Source organism: Galeopterus variegatus, unplaced genomic scaffold, assembly GCF_000696425.1.
Source record: "Galeopterus variegatus unplaced genomic scaffold, G_variegatus-3.0.2 Scaffold2555, whole genome shotgun sequence".
Lineage (NCBI taxonomy): Eukaryota > Metazoa > Chordata > Mammalia > Dermoptera > Cynocephalidae > Galeopterus > Galeopterus variegatus.
Genome location: NW_007728666.1, coordinates 137,392 through 149,733, shown reverse-complemented (window position 1 = coordinate 149,733; position 12,342 = coordinate 137,392). Strand labels below are relative to the sequence as shown.

Below are 12,342 nucleotides of genomic sequence, written 5' to 3'. Positions count from 1 at the left end.
AAAAAAAAAAAAAAAAAAAAATCTGGAGCCCAGGGGAGAAGTAACAGCTAGAGATATTAACTTCAAAGTCATCAGCATACACATAGCATCCAAAGCCATGGGATTACATGAATATTAAAGTGTTTCCCCTCTCACTTGATCTGGCAGACGTTTGGGTAGCCCTTGAATGGGGACTGGGGAGGCGTCCAAAGTCATTACATTGTCCCTGTAACCTGAGAGCTAGGTAGAGGTAAGGACAAACCTGGCTCAGGGACTGCTTGCACAGAAATGATGACAGAGAAACCAAGACTTCACAGGAGAGCTGAAGTATTTTCATCTGTCCCCACCCTGCCCCATCCATCTTCCACAATTCTCTGTCAGTAAAATTAACTTAGAAGGAGGAAGAGACACAGGTGATGTTGAGGACACCTAGTCTGTGAAGCCAGTGCAGGCCTGAGGGGCTAAATGTGGGGGTTCATGTGGCTATGCACCCTCTCTCCTCCCTTCTTCCCCTCCCTCCATCCCTGCTCCCACAAGAATCAGCACAAAATCACCTACGGTTACAGCACTCCCAGGAGAGGCCTGGGAGTTCAGTGAAGGGACCACACCCACTATTCACACCCACATTTGAAGAAGATGGGCACGAGCTGAAGAGCCGAGACTAAACATCCCCTGATCCTGAGCAGACCAAATAAAAGTACTGAAGACCATCGCGTCTCAAACTTTGATGTGTATTTGAATCATCTGGGGATTTTGGTACAATGCAGATTCAGTTTTAGTAGGTCTGGGGTGAGGCCTAAGATTCTGCATTTCTAACAGGCTCCCAGGTAATGCTGTTGCTGCTGGTCTACAGACCACACTTTGACTAGCAAGGGACTAGGGTGGCCACCCACAATGGAGGGGGCATGTCTGGTCAGGGAAAATATGTTATTTATGCATAGAGTCATGAACCCTGTGAAAGTGGAAATCCCCACCATTTTGCCATGATTGTGAAGCAGACGTTCCTCGGCAGGTCACACCTTCTAAGAGCATGGCATGGTCATTAAGGGCGTGGGTTCTGAGGGTTGGCCTCCTGAGCTTTACCTCTTAACAAGTAATATGACCTTGGGAAAATCTTTAACTTCCCTGCACCTCAGTTTCGTCATGTCTATAAGGGAAATAAGACTATTGTGAGGATTGTCTGAGTCAATAGATATAAAGTGCTTAACACTTGGCAGCGTAGTGAGTGGTCAGTACAGGTCGCTATTCTTTTTTTTTTTTTTTTTCCTTTTTGTCTTTTTTCGTGTCTGGCAACGGATCGCAACCCTCGGCATTGCTCCCACACCTCGCTCAGCCAGTGAGCGGGAACCGGTCTGCATGTGGGATCTGAACCCTCGGCGGGAGTGCCACTGCACTCCCAAGCGGCGCACTGTAGCAGTGCGCCACCGGGCCGGCCCGAGGTCGCTATTCTTTATGAGATTGTACCCTTCTATAACAGCTGACATAGACACACACGGAGGCTTATTCTCCTTTTGGTGCTCAGTCAAATATATAACCCCCATCTCCCTCCCACCAAAAGGCCTATGTCCTCTCTTTCAAATTCCTCCTACCCTCCTGCCCACTCCCCCTCCCCTGGCCCCTGGCCCCAGTGTGGTCTGGATGGGCCCCAGAGGGGCAGGGACAGGGACAGGACGTGGGGCTGTATCTGACAGGAACCTGAGGGGCTGGCCCGGGAGGGGATTGGGGCCCGGCTTCCTGAAGGGAGGATGGGCTAAGGCAGGCACACAGTGCCGGAGAAGATGCCCTCCTGGGCCCTCTTCATGGTTACCTCCTGCTTCCTCCTGGCCCCCCAATCCCTGGCACAAGTCACCAGCCAAGGTGAGGTGTATAGAAGGTGGAGATCACCTATGCCCAGGAAGAGGGAGCCCTGGGAGGGGATGTAGTAGGAGGCTCCTGTTGGTCCCCTACTCTTGTCCATAAACGTGCATGGGAGGACGCAGAGCCCAATGCACCAGCTGTTCCTCAGATGTCTCCTTGCTGGCCTCAGACTCAGAGACCCTGAACTGTTTCTCCCGAACATTTGAAGACCTCACTTGCTTCTGGGATGAGGAAGAGGCAGAGCCCAATGGCACCTACCAGCTGCTCTACGCCTACTCAGGGTAGGTGCTGGGCTGTATCCTACTCCCCATATATCTGTCCCTGTACTTGGCTCAGGTAAGTCCCACTCTAGTAGCTTCCCTGTCATTGGCTCTATTAGAGGACTCCTCCAAATACATGCTCTAAGTCACTACTTTATAAACAGAGGTGCTTTGGATGTATGTGGGCCCCAGTTCAAGCCCCTATGTAACCCTAATCCCACCTATCCCAAGCAGGGAGAGGAAAAATGGCAGTAATGGAAACAAGCTGGGCAACAGACCTGGGTCTTCAGGGCTGAGCATGGTGTAGGTAGGACCTCTCCTATGCCAACAGGGAGAAGCCCCGTGCCTGCCCCCTGAGCTCCCAGAGCATGCCCCCCTTCGGAACCCGATATGTGTGCCAGTTTCCAGCCCAGGATGAAGTACGCCTCTTCTTTCCACTGCACCTCTGGGTGAAGAATGTGTTCCTGAACCAGACTCAGACTCAGCGAGTGCTCTTTGTGGACAGTGTGGGTAAGGGCTTTCCTCCTGTCACCTTCCCCCTCTATTTGCTGCCCCCAGTCCAGCTCCAAGAATCAGACTCATTTGTGCTTTTTCAGGACAGCATAGATGCCCCCTTTATCACACCTCCAGAGGCACCTCGAGTCCCCAGTATCATTTCTCCTAACCTTGGCATCCAGAGCTAGACTTATCCTACAAATCATTTTACAACAGGGATGCCCTGGTCCTCCCACTGATGAGGATACAGACACGAAAAGAGATCCCTGCTTTCGAGGAGCACTGAGTCTAACAAACCATATACTGTAAGGAGGTCACTGTTCTTATGAGGAAAGGAAAACAGGATAAGAGGCCTTCCCAGTGTGCCCTACAGAAGAATGATGGTCTGTGATCTTTTTGAACCATAGGCTGTCCCCAATTCAGCCTCCAGCACCACTTTCTACCATTCATGGGTTGAACCACAGACTATGCACCCAGAGAGTTCTAACGTGCCCTGTCTTGCCCTCAGGACTACCAGCTCCTCCCAATATCATCAAGGCCAAAGGTGGCAGCCAGCCAGGGGAACTTCAGTTCAGCTGGGAGGCCCCAGCTCCTGAAATCAATGATTTCCTGAGGTACGAGCTCCGCTATGGCCCCAAGGATCCCAAGAACTCCACTGGTCCCACAGTCATGCAGCTGATCTCCACAGAAACCTGCTGCCCCGCTCTACGGAGGCCAAACTCAGCCCCTACTCTGGACCAGCCTCCATGTATTCAGCACACAGTGCCTCAACAGGATGGAGCAAAGCAGACCTTCCCAACTAGAGAAGTATTTTGGCCTTCTTCTGCTCCACTTCCTATCCCCTACCCCCATTTTTGCCCCAGGAAAGGACAGGCCATGCTTTGTAGATTCCAGACTGGGTTGATCCTTGGGGAGTTAGCATAGGCTCTGATTAGCCCTTAGGAGCTATGTCTATTTAGGGTTCACCTACTTTGCGTTATTCTCACTGATAAAATTGAGGGCTTTCAGGCCTCCAAATTAATGGCCATTTCCCTAAAAAGCCCTGAATACCACCTGAAACCCACCAACCTGTCCCATAGTCTGCGTGCTTGTTGATCCAGTAAGGAGCTTAGCTCCTCTACACAGGGTTGCTGTGGAGCTTCAAAATAAGGGATGGAGGCTGTCTTGGCTGAGAGGCAGGCCTAGATTCTGAGGCTGGGGTTTGTCTCCCAAGGCTCCATCTCTGACAGTGATGGGTGGAAGCTGCCTCATCTCAGGGCTCCAGCCTGGCAACTCCTACTGGCTCCAGCTGCGTAGCCAACCTGATGGGGTCTCCCTTCGTGGCTCCTGGGGATCCTGGTCCTTCCCTGTGACTACAGACCTGCCTAGGGATGCAGGTAAGCCAACAAAGAAATGGGGAGATGAAGAGATTTTTTAAAAAGATCTCTAGGGAGCACAGCTTTATAACACTAAGGTCATGGGTTCAGATTCCTGTACCAGATAGCCACAAAAAAAAAAAAAATCTCTAGGGAGGCTTGGCTGGATATGGAGGCTCTCAGAGAAGCAGGGTCCTTCCTGATGACCTTAAACTTGACATTGGGAAGGATGAACTATATTCACAGACAGAAGAGAGAATAGGAGTAAATGTTCTAAGTTATGCATTTGAAAATAATCTAGATACCCTATAGAGTAGGAGCACATGGGCCCTGATGGGACTTACCTCTTTGACCTCAGTGGCAATTGGATTGCAATGCTTTACCCTGGACTTGAAGAATGTTACCTGTCAGTGGCAGAAACAGGACCATGCTAGCTCCCAAGGCTTCTTCTACCACAGCAGGGCACGGTGCTGCCCCAGAGAAAGGTGAGAGTCAAAATGCTGATTGAGTTTTATGTCATGCGAGACAGGCACAATCTTGCAAAAAGGAAGAGATGTTCTTGGTCCTCTTCACTCTCCTCCCTTGTCCCAAAACCAAACAGCCTCCATGCTCTATTATCTATCCTCTCCTCCTCCAATGGGTGTTTTATCTTCTCAACCTCTCTCCATTCCCACCAGAAATGCTTTGGTTTAGTTCGCCCTTCATCATGTCACCTGGACCACTGCAACAGCCTATAGTCTCATTCACCTCCAGTTTATCCCCAGGCTGCTGAGAGAGTAACCTTTGTTATGCTCAAACTTTGCATGAAGTTTGTGAAACTTTAACTTTGCACAGCCTTCCCCTACTCAGAGAGGAACTGCAATTTCCTGTTATTTATCAAATCCATGCAAAACTTAGCCTGGCCTTCAAGGAATTCCACCAGACCCTTCACCAATCCTTCACCCTCTTTACATCCAATCTATAACCAAGTTTTGTTGATTTTACCTATTAATTATCTCTAAAATCGGTCCACTTTGTCTATCACTGCCCTTACCTTGCACAACCCATCATCATTGCTCACGTGGGCTACTGAAAAGACCTAGTAATTGATCACCTCCTGAATCCAAATTATCGTTCATGTAGGAGCTGATCTTTTAAGAGTGCAGAAATGAACACAACACTCCCTGCTTAAAAATCTTCAATAGCTTCCCACTGATCTTAGATAAAGAAAAGAACTCTATCATGGACTTAAAAAGTTCTAGAAGACTCAGCACCTACCTATGCATTCAGCTTCACCTTTTGCGATACCGCCCTTTGCTCTCTGTTCCAGCACCAGCTTTCTTTGGTTTCCTTATATCTGCCATATTCCCTCCTGCCTCTAGGTCTTTGTTTTTTTTTTTTTTTTTTTAAAGATGACCAGTAAGGGGATCTTAACCCTTGACTTGGTGTTGTCAGCACCACGCTCAGCCAGTGAGCGAACCGGCCATCCCTATGTGGGATCCGAACCCGGGGCCTTGGTGTTATCAGCACCGCACTCTCCCGAGTGAGCCACGGGCCGGCCCTCTAGGTCTTTGCACGTACTGTTTTCCCAGCCCTCTTGTCTTTACTTAACTTCTACTTATCCTTCAGAACTCAACTCAAGTTTCAGTTCCTCAGGGAACCCTCCCCTGACCTTCCTTATTAGATCCAATAGCACTATTATACATTTTTATTATATCATGTACCTCTCCTTCTTAAGTACTTATCATAGTTACATTTACATTTACACTTTATGTGGTTACTTGGTTGTCAATAGAATTCTCTCTCAGAACTCCAGTTGAAAAAGGCTGATCTTGGGCCGGCCTGTGGCTCACTTGGAAGAGCGTGGTGCTGACAACACCAAGTCAAGGGTTAAGATCCCCTTACTGGTCATCTTTAAAAAAAAAAAAAAAGATGGGCCGGCCTGGTGGCGCACTGGAGAGTGCGCCGCTTGGGAGCGCAGCGGCGCTCCCACCGAGGGTTCGGATCCCATGTGGAGACTGGTTCCCGCTCACTGGCTGAGCGCAGTGCAGGCGCAACACCGAGGGTTGTGATACCATTGCCGGTACCCAGTACGGGCACGACACCAAGGGTTGCGATCCCGTTACCGGTCAGTAAAAAAGACAAAAAGGAAGAAAAAGAAAAAGGCTGATCTTGACAATACATGATCCATGAGGGCAAAGTCAATGTCTGTTTTTACTCACCAATATATTCTCACCTATCACAGTGCCTGGAACATAGTAGGTGCTCAGTAAAAAATTTCTGAATGAATGAATAATAGAAAAAAAACTATTAACAGTTTTAATGTATTCTTCCAGTTGTTCTATGTATTTACATATGTCAGTGTACAATACTTAATTTTCTAATATAGATTGGATCACATTATACATAATTTGTAATTCTCCTTTTTACCTAAAAATATATCTTAGAGATCATCACAAAAGATGTAGCTCATTCTTTTAAACAACTGCACAGATAGCCATAGTATAGAATGAATGAATTAAAGGGTGGCAAAAGTGAAGTCACCATTTCCTCTACCCAACCGTGCTCTTCCTCTTATTGTCCTCCATCTAATCATCAGCTCAGTTTTCCAGGCCTAAAAAATAGAAATCACCCTGGACTTCTCCCATTCCTATACCCTCCACTCCCGTTAGAAACAGCCTTATCATTTCCACCTCCTCAATATCTCGAATCATCTCTTTCCCTCTATCCCCACTGCCACTACCCTATTTTCAGACCCTCACCACTTTGCACATGAAAAACCACAATAGCATCCTAGTGGATTTCTCTGCTTCTAGTTTCCCCTCACAAATCCTTTCTATAAACTGCAGTTTGAGTGAACTTCCTAAAATACAAAGCTAATTATGACACTTCCCTCTTTAAAATCCTTAAATGCCTCCACAATTACTAGAAGTTTAAGCTCTTTAGAAAGGGCACAAGACCGTACATGATATCATCTGCAATCTCACATTTACCATTTACCACCAGGCCCTCTATGCCAAAACCATTCTGCACCACTTAGAATTTTCCCCAAAGCACCACACTCTCTTATCTGTGCACAAGCATGTGCCCAGGACGCCAGTTTGTTCCCTTTGCCTATCCTATTTATAGTCCAAGACTCAGTCTAAACACTGCCTTATCCAGGAAGTGTTCCCTGACACTCCCAGTCTGGGTTAGATGTTCCTCCTTGATGCTCCCAAGCCAGCCTATGCACTTCACAGAAAAATACCAAGTTCTTCTGTCTCTTCCACTGAAATGAGAGCTCCTTGAAGATTATTCTTCTATGTACTCATAGGGCCTAGCACAATGGCTTGCACATAGTATCAATTATTTGTTGAATAAATGGGTAAACATAACATGATAAATAATTTTAGTGATGGCAAGCCACGTAGGGGTTATAATCAGGAGGGAGACAAGATCCACTTGTTCAATAAACAATTATTGAGGGTATGGAGGGGAAGCAGGTGAGGGAGTGATTGGGTAAGGGACACAAAGAATAATTATAATTTGTAATGATGAACATGCTAATGATATTGATTTCATCATCACATACTGTACACAAATACTGATAGTCAACCCTCTACCCCATAAATATGTATAACAATTACATTTCGGGGCCAGCCCGTGGCTCACTTGGTAGAGTGCGGTGCTGATAACACCAAGGCCATGGGTTCGGATCCCATATAAGGATGGCCGGTTCGCTCACTGGGTGAGTGTGGTGCTGACAACACCAAGTCAAGGGTTAAGATCCCCTTACTGGTCATCTTTAAAAAAATAAAAATAAATAAAAATAAATAAAAAACAATTACGTTTCAATTCAAAAAATAAATTAAAAAAAAAATTATTGAGGGTAACTATGTTCCAGGCACTGAGGAAAGAATGACAAATAAAACAGAAAAGGTTCTAGCATTGGGGGGGCATACATTTTAGTTGGGGGCAGGGGAAAGGGGAGACAAGTAAAGTAATAAAAGAACAAAGTTACATGATAGAGACTAAGGGGCAGAGGTGCTAATTTAGACTGAGTGGTCAGAAAAAGCCGCATCAGAGAGGTGATAGGTGAGTGAGATCTAAGAGGCAAGAAGGAATGAGTCACATAAAGACTTAGAGTCAGCAATCCAAGGCAAAGGTGAAGCGCAAAGACAGTGCATTGGCATATTTGTGAGACAGAAAGAAGGCCCCTGTGGATGAAAGGTGATAAGCTGCCTTCAGAATCACAGGAGATGGGAATGACAAGGTAAAGAGGAACCAAATCATACAAAGTCCTATAGGCCCTGGCATAAAGTTTGGATTTTATTCCAAAGTGGGATGAGGAACCATTGATGGGATTTAAGCAGAAGAGAGACATGATATGATTTACATTTTTTTTTTTTTCCTTTTTGTCTTTTTTTGTGTCCGGCAACGGATCGCAACCCTCAGTGTCGCGCCCGTACCGGACCAGGACCAGCAACGGGATCGCAACCCTGGTGTTGTGCCTACACCTCGCTCAGCGGGAACCGGTCTGTATGTGGGATCCGAACCCTCGGCGGGAGTGCCGCCGCGCTCTCAAGCGGCGCACTGTAGCAGTGCGCCACCGGGCCGGCCCCTGATTTACATTTTTAAAAGATATATTTCTCTGTGAAATTATAAATTAGAGCAGAAGCAGGATCACCAGTTAAAAATTTGTCTTAATCCAGGCAAGAGATAATGGTGGTTTCATCTAATGTGACAGTGGTAAAGATCAAAATAAATAGATTGGTGATATATTCTGGACATCATCAGATTAACGTTTTTGGAAGCAAATTTTGGTAGCTATATGGAGAACAAATTGAAGGCAGTGGTGAAAATGGAGGCAGAAATGCCAGTTAGGCTGTAATAATCTAATAGCAAAATATCATGTAGGGGTGAGTAAGAAGGCTGCTGTATGAGAACAAATTAAAAACATAAGGATTTTTTTCCTCCAGAAAGATGAAGCCTCTTTAAGCTTTGAAACAATCCTGTGAGGTAGGTATCATTAACCTATTTTACAAATGGAAAGAAACTAGAGCAGAGAGAAATCAAGTAATTGGCCCAAAATTATACACCAGTAAATCAAGACCCAAGCTCTACAGCCTGTGCTATTTTCACATATCATGCCAGCTCTTTTCTTGAGGGGAAGAGGTGGGACACCAATGCAGACTTCAGAGAACAAAACATCAAGGCATGAAGCCAGAGGGAAAGCCCTGGAGGCCCATCCAGGGGAGGAGTTAGATTATAATCCATGCAAACCATAGTTCCTGTGGGATGGGGAGTATTGGGATTAGTCTCTGGGACAGGCTTGATTCAATGGCTCTATGGGACTGGTTCTTAGGGACCCCATCTGGGAGAAGTGTGAAGAGAAGAAACCAAATCCAGGATTACAGACCCTCCAGTTCTCTCGCTGCCAGTTCAAGTCACAAAATGACAGTGTTATTCACATCCTTGTGGAGGTGACCTCAGCCCAAGGTGTTGTTCACAGCTACTTGGGCTCCCCTTTCTGGATCCACCAGGCTGGTAAGAACTTTCTTCTCCATTCCTCCCCCAGTTCCCACCCCCTCCCAATCTGACCCTATGCCCAGGATCCCCAACTTCTGACCCATGGCCCTGGTGGCATGATGCCTCATGCACAGAAGGGCTCAAGCCAGTCCTTGCTGACATCCCTGTAGTGCTCATCCCTACCCCAAACTTGAACTGGAGGGAGATCTCCAGTGGGCAGCTGGAATTGGAATGGCAGCACCCATCATCCTGGGCCACCCAAGAGACCTGCTATCAGCTCCGTTACACAGGAGAAGGTCATCAGGACTGGAAGGTATGGTCAAGTGACAAATGCCCACAGACCTCACCACACAAGGTATTCCTGAGGTTTACCATGTCTATTATTAGGAGCGAAGGTGTCCATGTATCTATGTTTGGGCTTGTGTATCTCTGTTTATCTGATTCAATTGGTACTGTAATCTCTCTTGGGCATCTGACTATGCTGCCTACTCCCACTTAAAAGTTTTTCTTCCCTGTGCCTTTGGGATATGTCTCCCCTGATTTTCTTCCTACCTCATTGGACTATCTCACTCTCCTTTCCTGGCTTTTCCTCTTCCACCTTTCTATAATATGTTGTGCTTTCTAGAGTTCCATCCTAGGCTCTTTTCTTTAAATAAATATATTTGTTCTCCCTAGGTGAGTTCTTCAACTCCATGGTTTTAATGACTATTCTTTATATTTATGATCTCAATTTTACCATTCCAACCCCCATATGGAAAGGAACTTACAAGCCACAGGCAAATTACCTAAACTTCTGAAGTCTCTGTTTCCTCATTGGTGAAATGGGGATAAAGCTATCTACCTTACAGAGTTATAGTAAAAACTAAATATAAATGCCATACTGCCTGGCCTATAAAAGATTCCCAATTTACATTAGTTAACTATTAGTTTCTTTGCCTACTTTTATTCTTATTTACCACATGTATATACAACTTCTTACCAGACAGCTCTAACAAAACCCTCTCACCCCCAGACATTTCACACTCAATGTATGCAAAACTGAACTCTTCTTCCTCCCCAAATTTATTCTATTTTTATTGAGATATAACTTACATATAATAGTGTACAAATCTTAATACACAATTAATTTGTACATGTGTATACACCTATGTAAACATTACTATGATCAAGATATAAATTATTTCCAGCACTCAAGAAACTCCCTTTGCACCCTACAGTCACACACACACACACACACACACACACACACACACACGGTTTGTTGAACTTTATGAAAGGAACCACACCATATCTCTTCCTCAAACTTACTTCTCCTCTGTTCCCTCTCTCTGACAAAGGCACCACCACTTACCCAGTACCCAAGCCTGGAATCATCCCCAACTCCTCTGCCTTTCCCCTTATCCCTTCCCCTAGATATCAACAAGTAAGTTGAGTACAAAAAGGCACTAATAGTCCTCAAATGCCTCTAGGACTGCCTTAGCCTCATGTTTGACCACGCAGCCCCCCAGCCAAGGAGTTTAAGCAGCATTAAATGCTTCTTTGTGCTTCTATGGTGTCTTGCACTAATTAATTGTTGTAATTACTGTATTTACTTGTTTGGATGCCTCCTTCGTTAGACACTCGAGAGACCGTGTTTTGTTTATCTTTTTCCCCAGCGCTAGCCCAATGTTTGGCACATCACAAGCAGTTCATAAATGTTCGCTCAGTCTCCCTGCTTGTATGCACGATGCACCTAGCACAAGTCTGACACCCTCTGTGGCATGCGTATTACTCGTGGCCTGGTCCGTGTGGCTCTGCGTATTTGAGAGTGTCTCGGGGTCTCCATCGCCCGACCTGGAGCGGTAGTGAGAGCGCCAGGCAGGGCCTCCGCGTGTCGCCGACTGTGGGCACGTGTACCGGGCTCTCTGCCGAAGGGACGCGTCAGGATGCGTGGCTCTCTGTGAAGCTGCGGTCTGTGCGGCCGTGCGAGGCCCCGTCAGGGAGCTCTATCCTGCTTGTTTCTGACGGTGAGGCTCTTGGTGGGGATTCCCGATCGCCCGGGAATCCTAAGCGCTAAGACTTCGGCCAAGCAGATGCCGGGCTCTCGAGGCCCCGACACCCAGCCACCGCACGCTTCTTCTCTGCGCAGGTGCTGGAGCCGCCGCTCGGGGCCCTGGGAGGGACCCTGGAGCTGCGCCCGCGGTCTCGCTACCGTTTACAGCTGCGCGCCAGGCTCAATGGCCCCACCTTGCAAGGCCCCTGGAGCGCCTGGTCCGACCCAGCGAAGGTGGAGACCGCCTCCGAGACCGGTGAGGGCCGGCTGGGGCAGAGCGGCACTGCGGCTGCGCGAGGGGCGGGGTGCCGGGCGAGGGGCGGGGCTCTGAGCACACCCGTCCGCGGCGAGCTGTTGTGTGCAGTGCCCAGGGGCGGCAAGGGGCGGAGCCAGGGCAGGGTGGGTAGGGGTGTTGGATGTGGGGGCAAGGCTCTGGTCAAGGTCAGCCGAGGTCTGACCGTTTTTGTCCCCTAGCCTGGATCTCCTTGGTGACCGCTCTGCTCTTGGTGCTGGGCCTCAGCGCCCTCCTGGGCCTGCTGCTGCTGAGGTGGCAGTTTCCTGCGCACTACAGGTACCGCCCCCTCCAGGCGGGAGCCGGGGCCGTGGGCCGGGCAGGGCCGGAGGCGTCTAAACCAGCATCCTAGGCTCACTCTATCACACCCGCTCTCCGGACCACCGCACGTCCGCACCTGTGGCTTCAGCCGCTTCCGGCACGTCTCTGGGAATGGCACGGGCTCTTTACACTCTAGCATGCCCACTATACTGGACACCTCAAACAGCCCCATCTCCTGGCTAGTCATCTCAGTAACAAGGCTACTGTCCACCCTTCACCCAAGCCAGAAGACTTAGGCGCCTCCCTCCCCACCCCCACCCCCAC

The 12,342-nt window shown here is 47.9% G+C and overlaps 1 protein-coding gene across 2 annotated transcripts in view; it reads left to right on the top strand.

The window, feature by feature from the left end:
• Positions 1 to 1,757: 1,757 nt before the first annotated feature.
• MPL (MPL proto-oncogene, thrombopoietin receptor) overlaps positions 1,758 to 12,342 on the top strand; it is a 14,854-nt gene continuing 4,269 nt past the window's right edge. Inside the window, exons 1-10 of one of the 2 annotated variants that reach the window (XM_008582276.1) lie at positions 1,758 to 1,836; positions 2,006 to 2,117; positions 2,428 to 2,606; positions 3,100 to 3,398; positions 3,805 to 3,967; positions 4,305 to 4,431; positions 9,270 to 9,451; positions 9,604 to 9,746; positions 11,562 to 11,721; positions 11,940 to 12,036. In XM_008582276.1, the coding sequence (XP_008580498.1) occupies positions 1,758 to 1,836; positions 2,006 to 2,117; positions 2,428 to 2,606; positions 3,100 to 3,398; positions 3,805 to 3,967; positions 4,305 to 4,431; positions 9,270 to 9,451; positions 9,604 to 9,746; positions 11,562 to 11,721; positions 11,940 to 12,036 (1,541 nt within the window). Of the gene's footprint in view, positions 1,837 to 1,984; positions 2,118 to 2,427; positions 2,607 to 3,099; positions 3,399 to 3,804; positions 3,968 to 4,304; positions 4,432 to 9,269; positions 9,452 to 9,603; positions 9,747 to 11,561; positions 11,722 to 11,939; positions 12,037 to 12,342 lie in introns of both variants that reach the window. The other variant, XM_008582275.1, reaches the window with a different exon arrangement.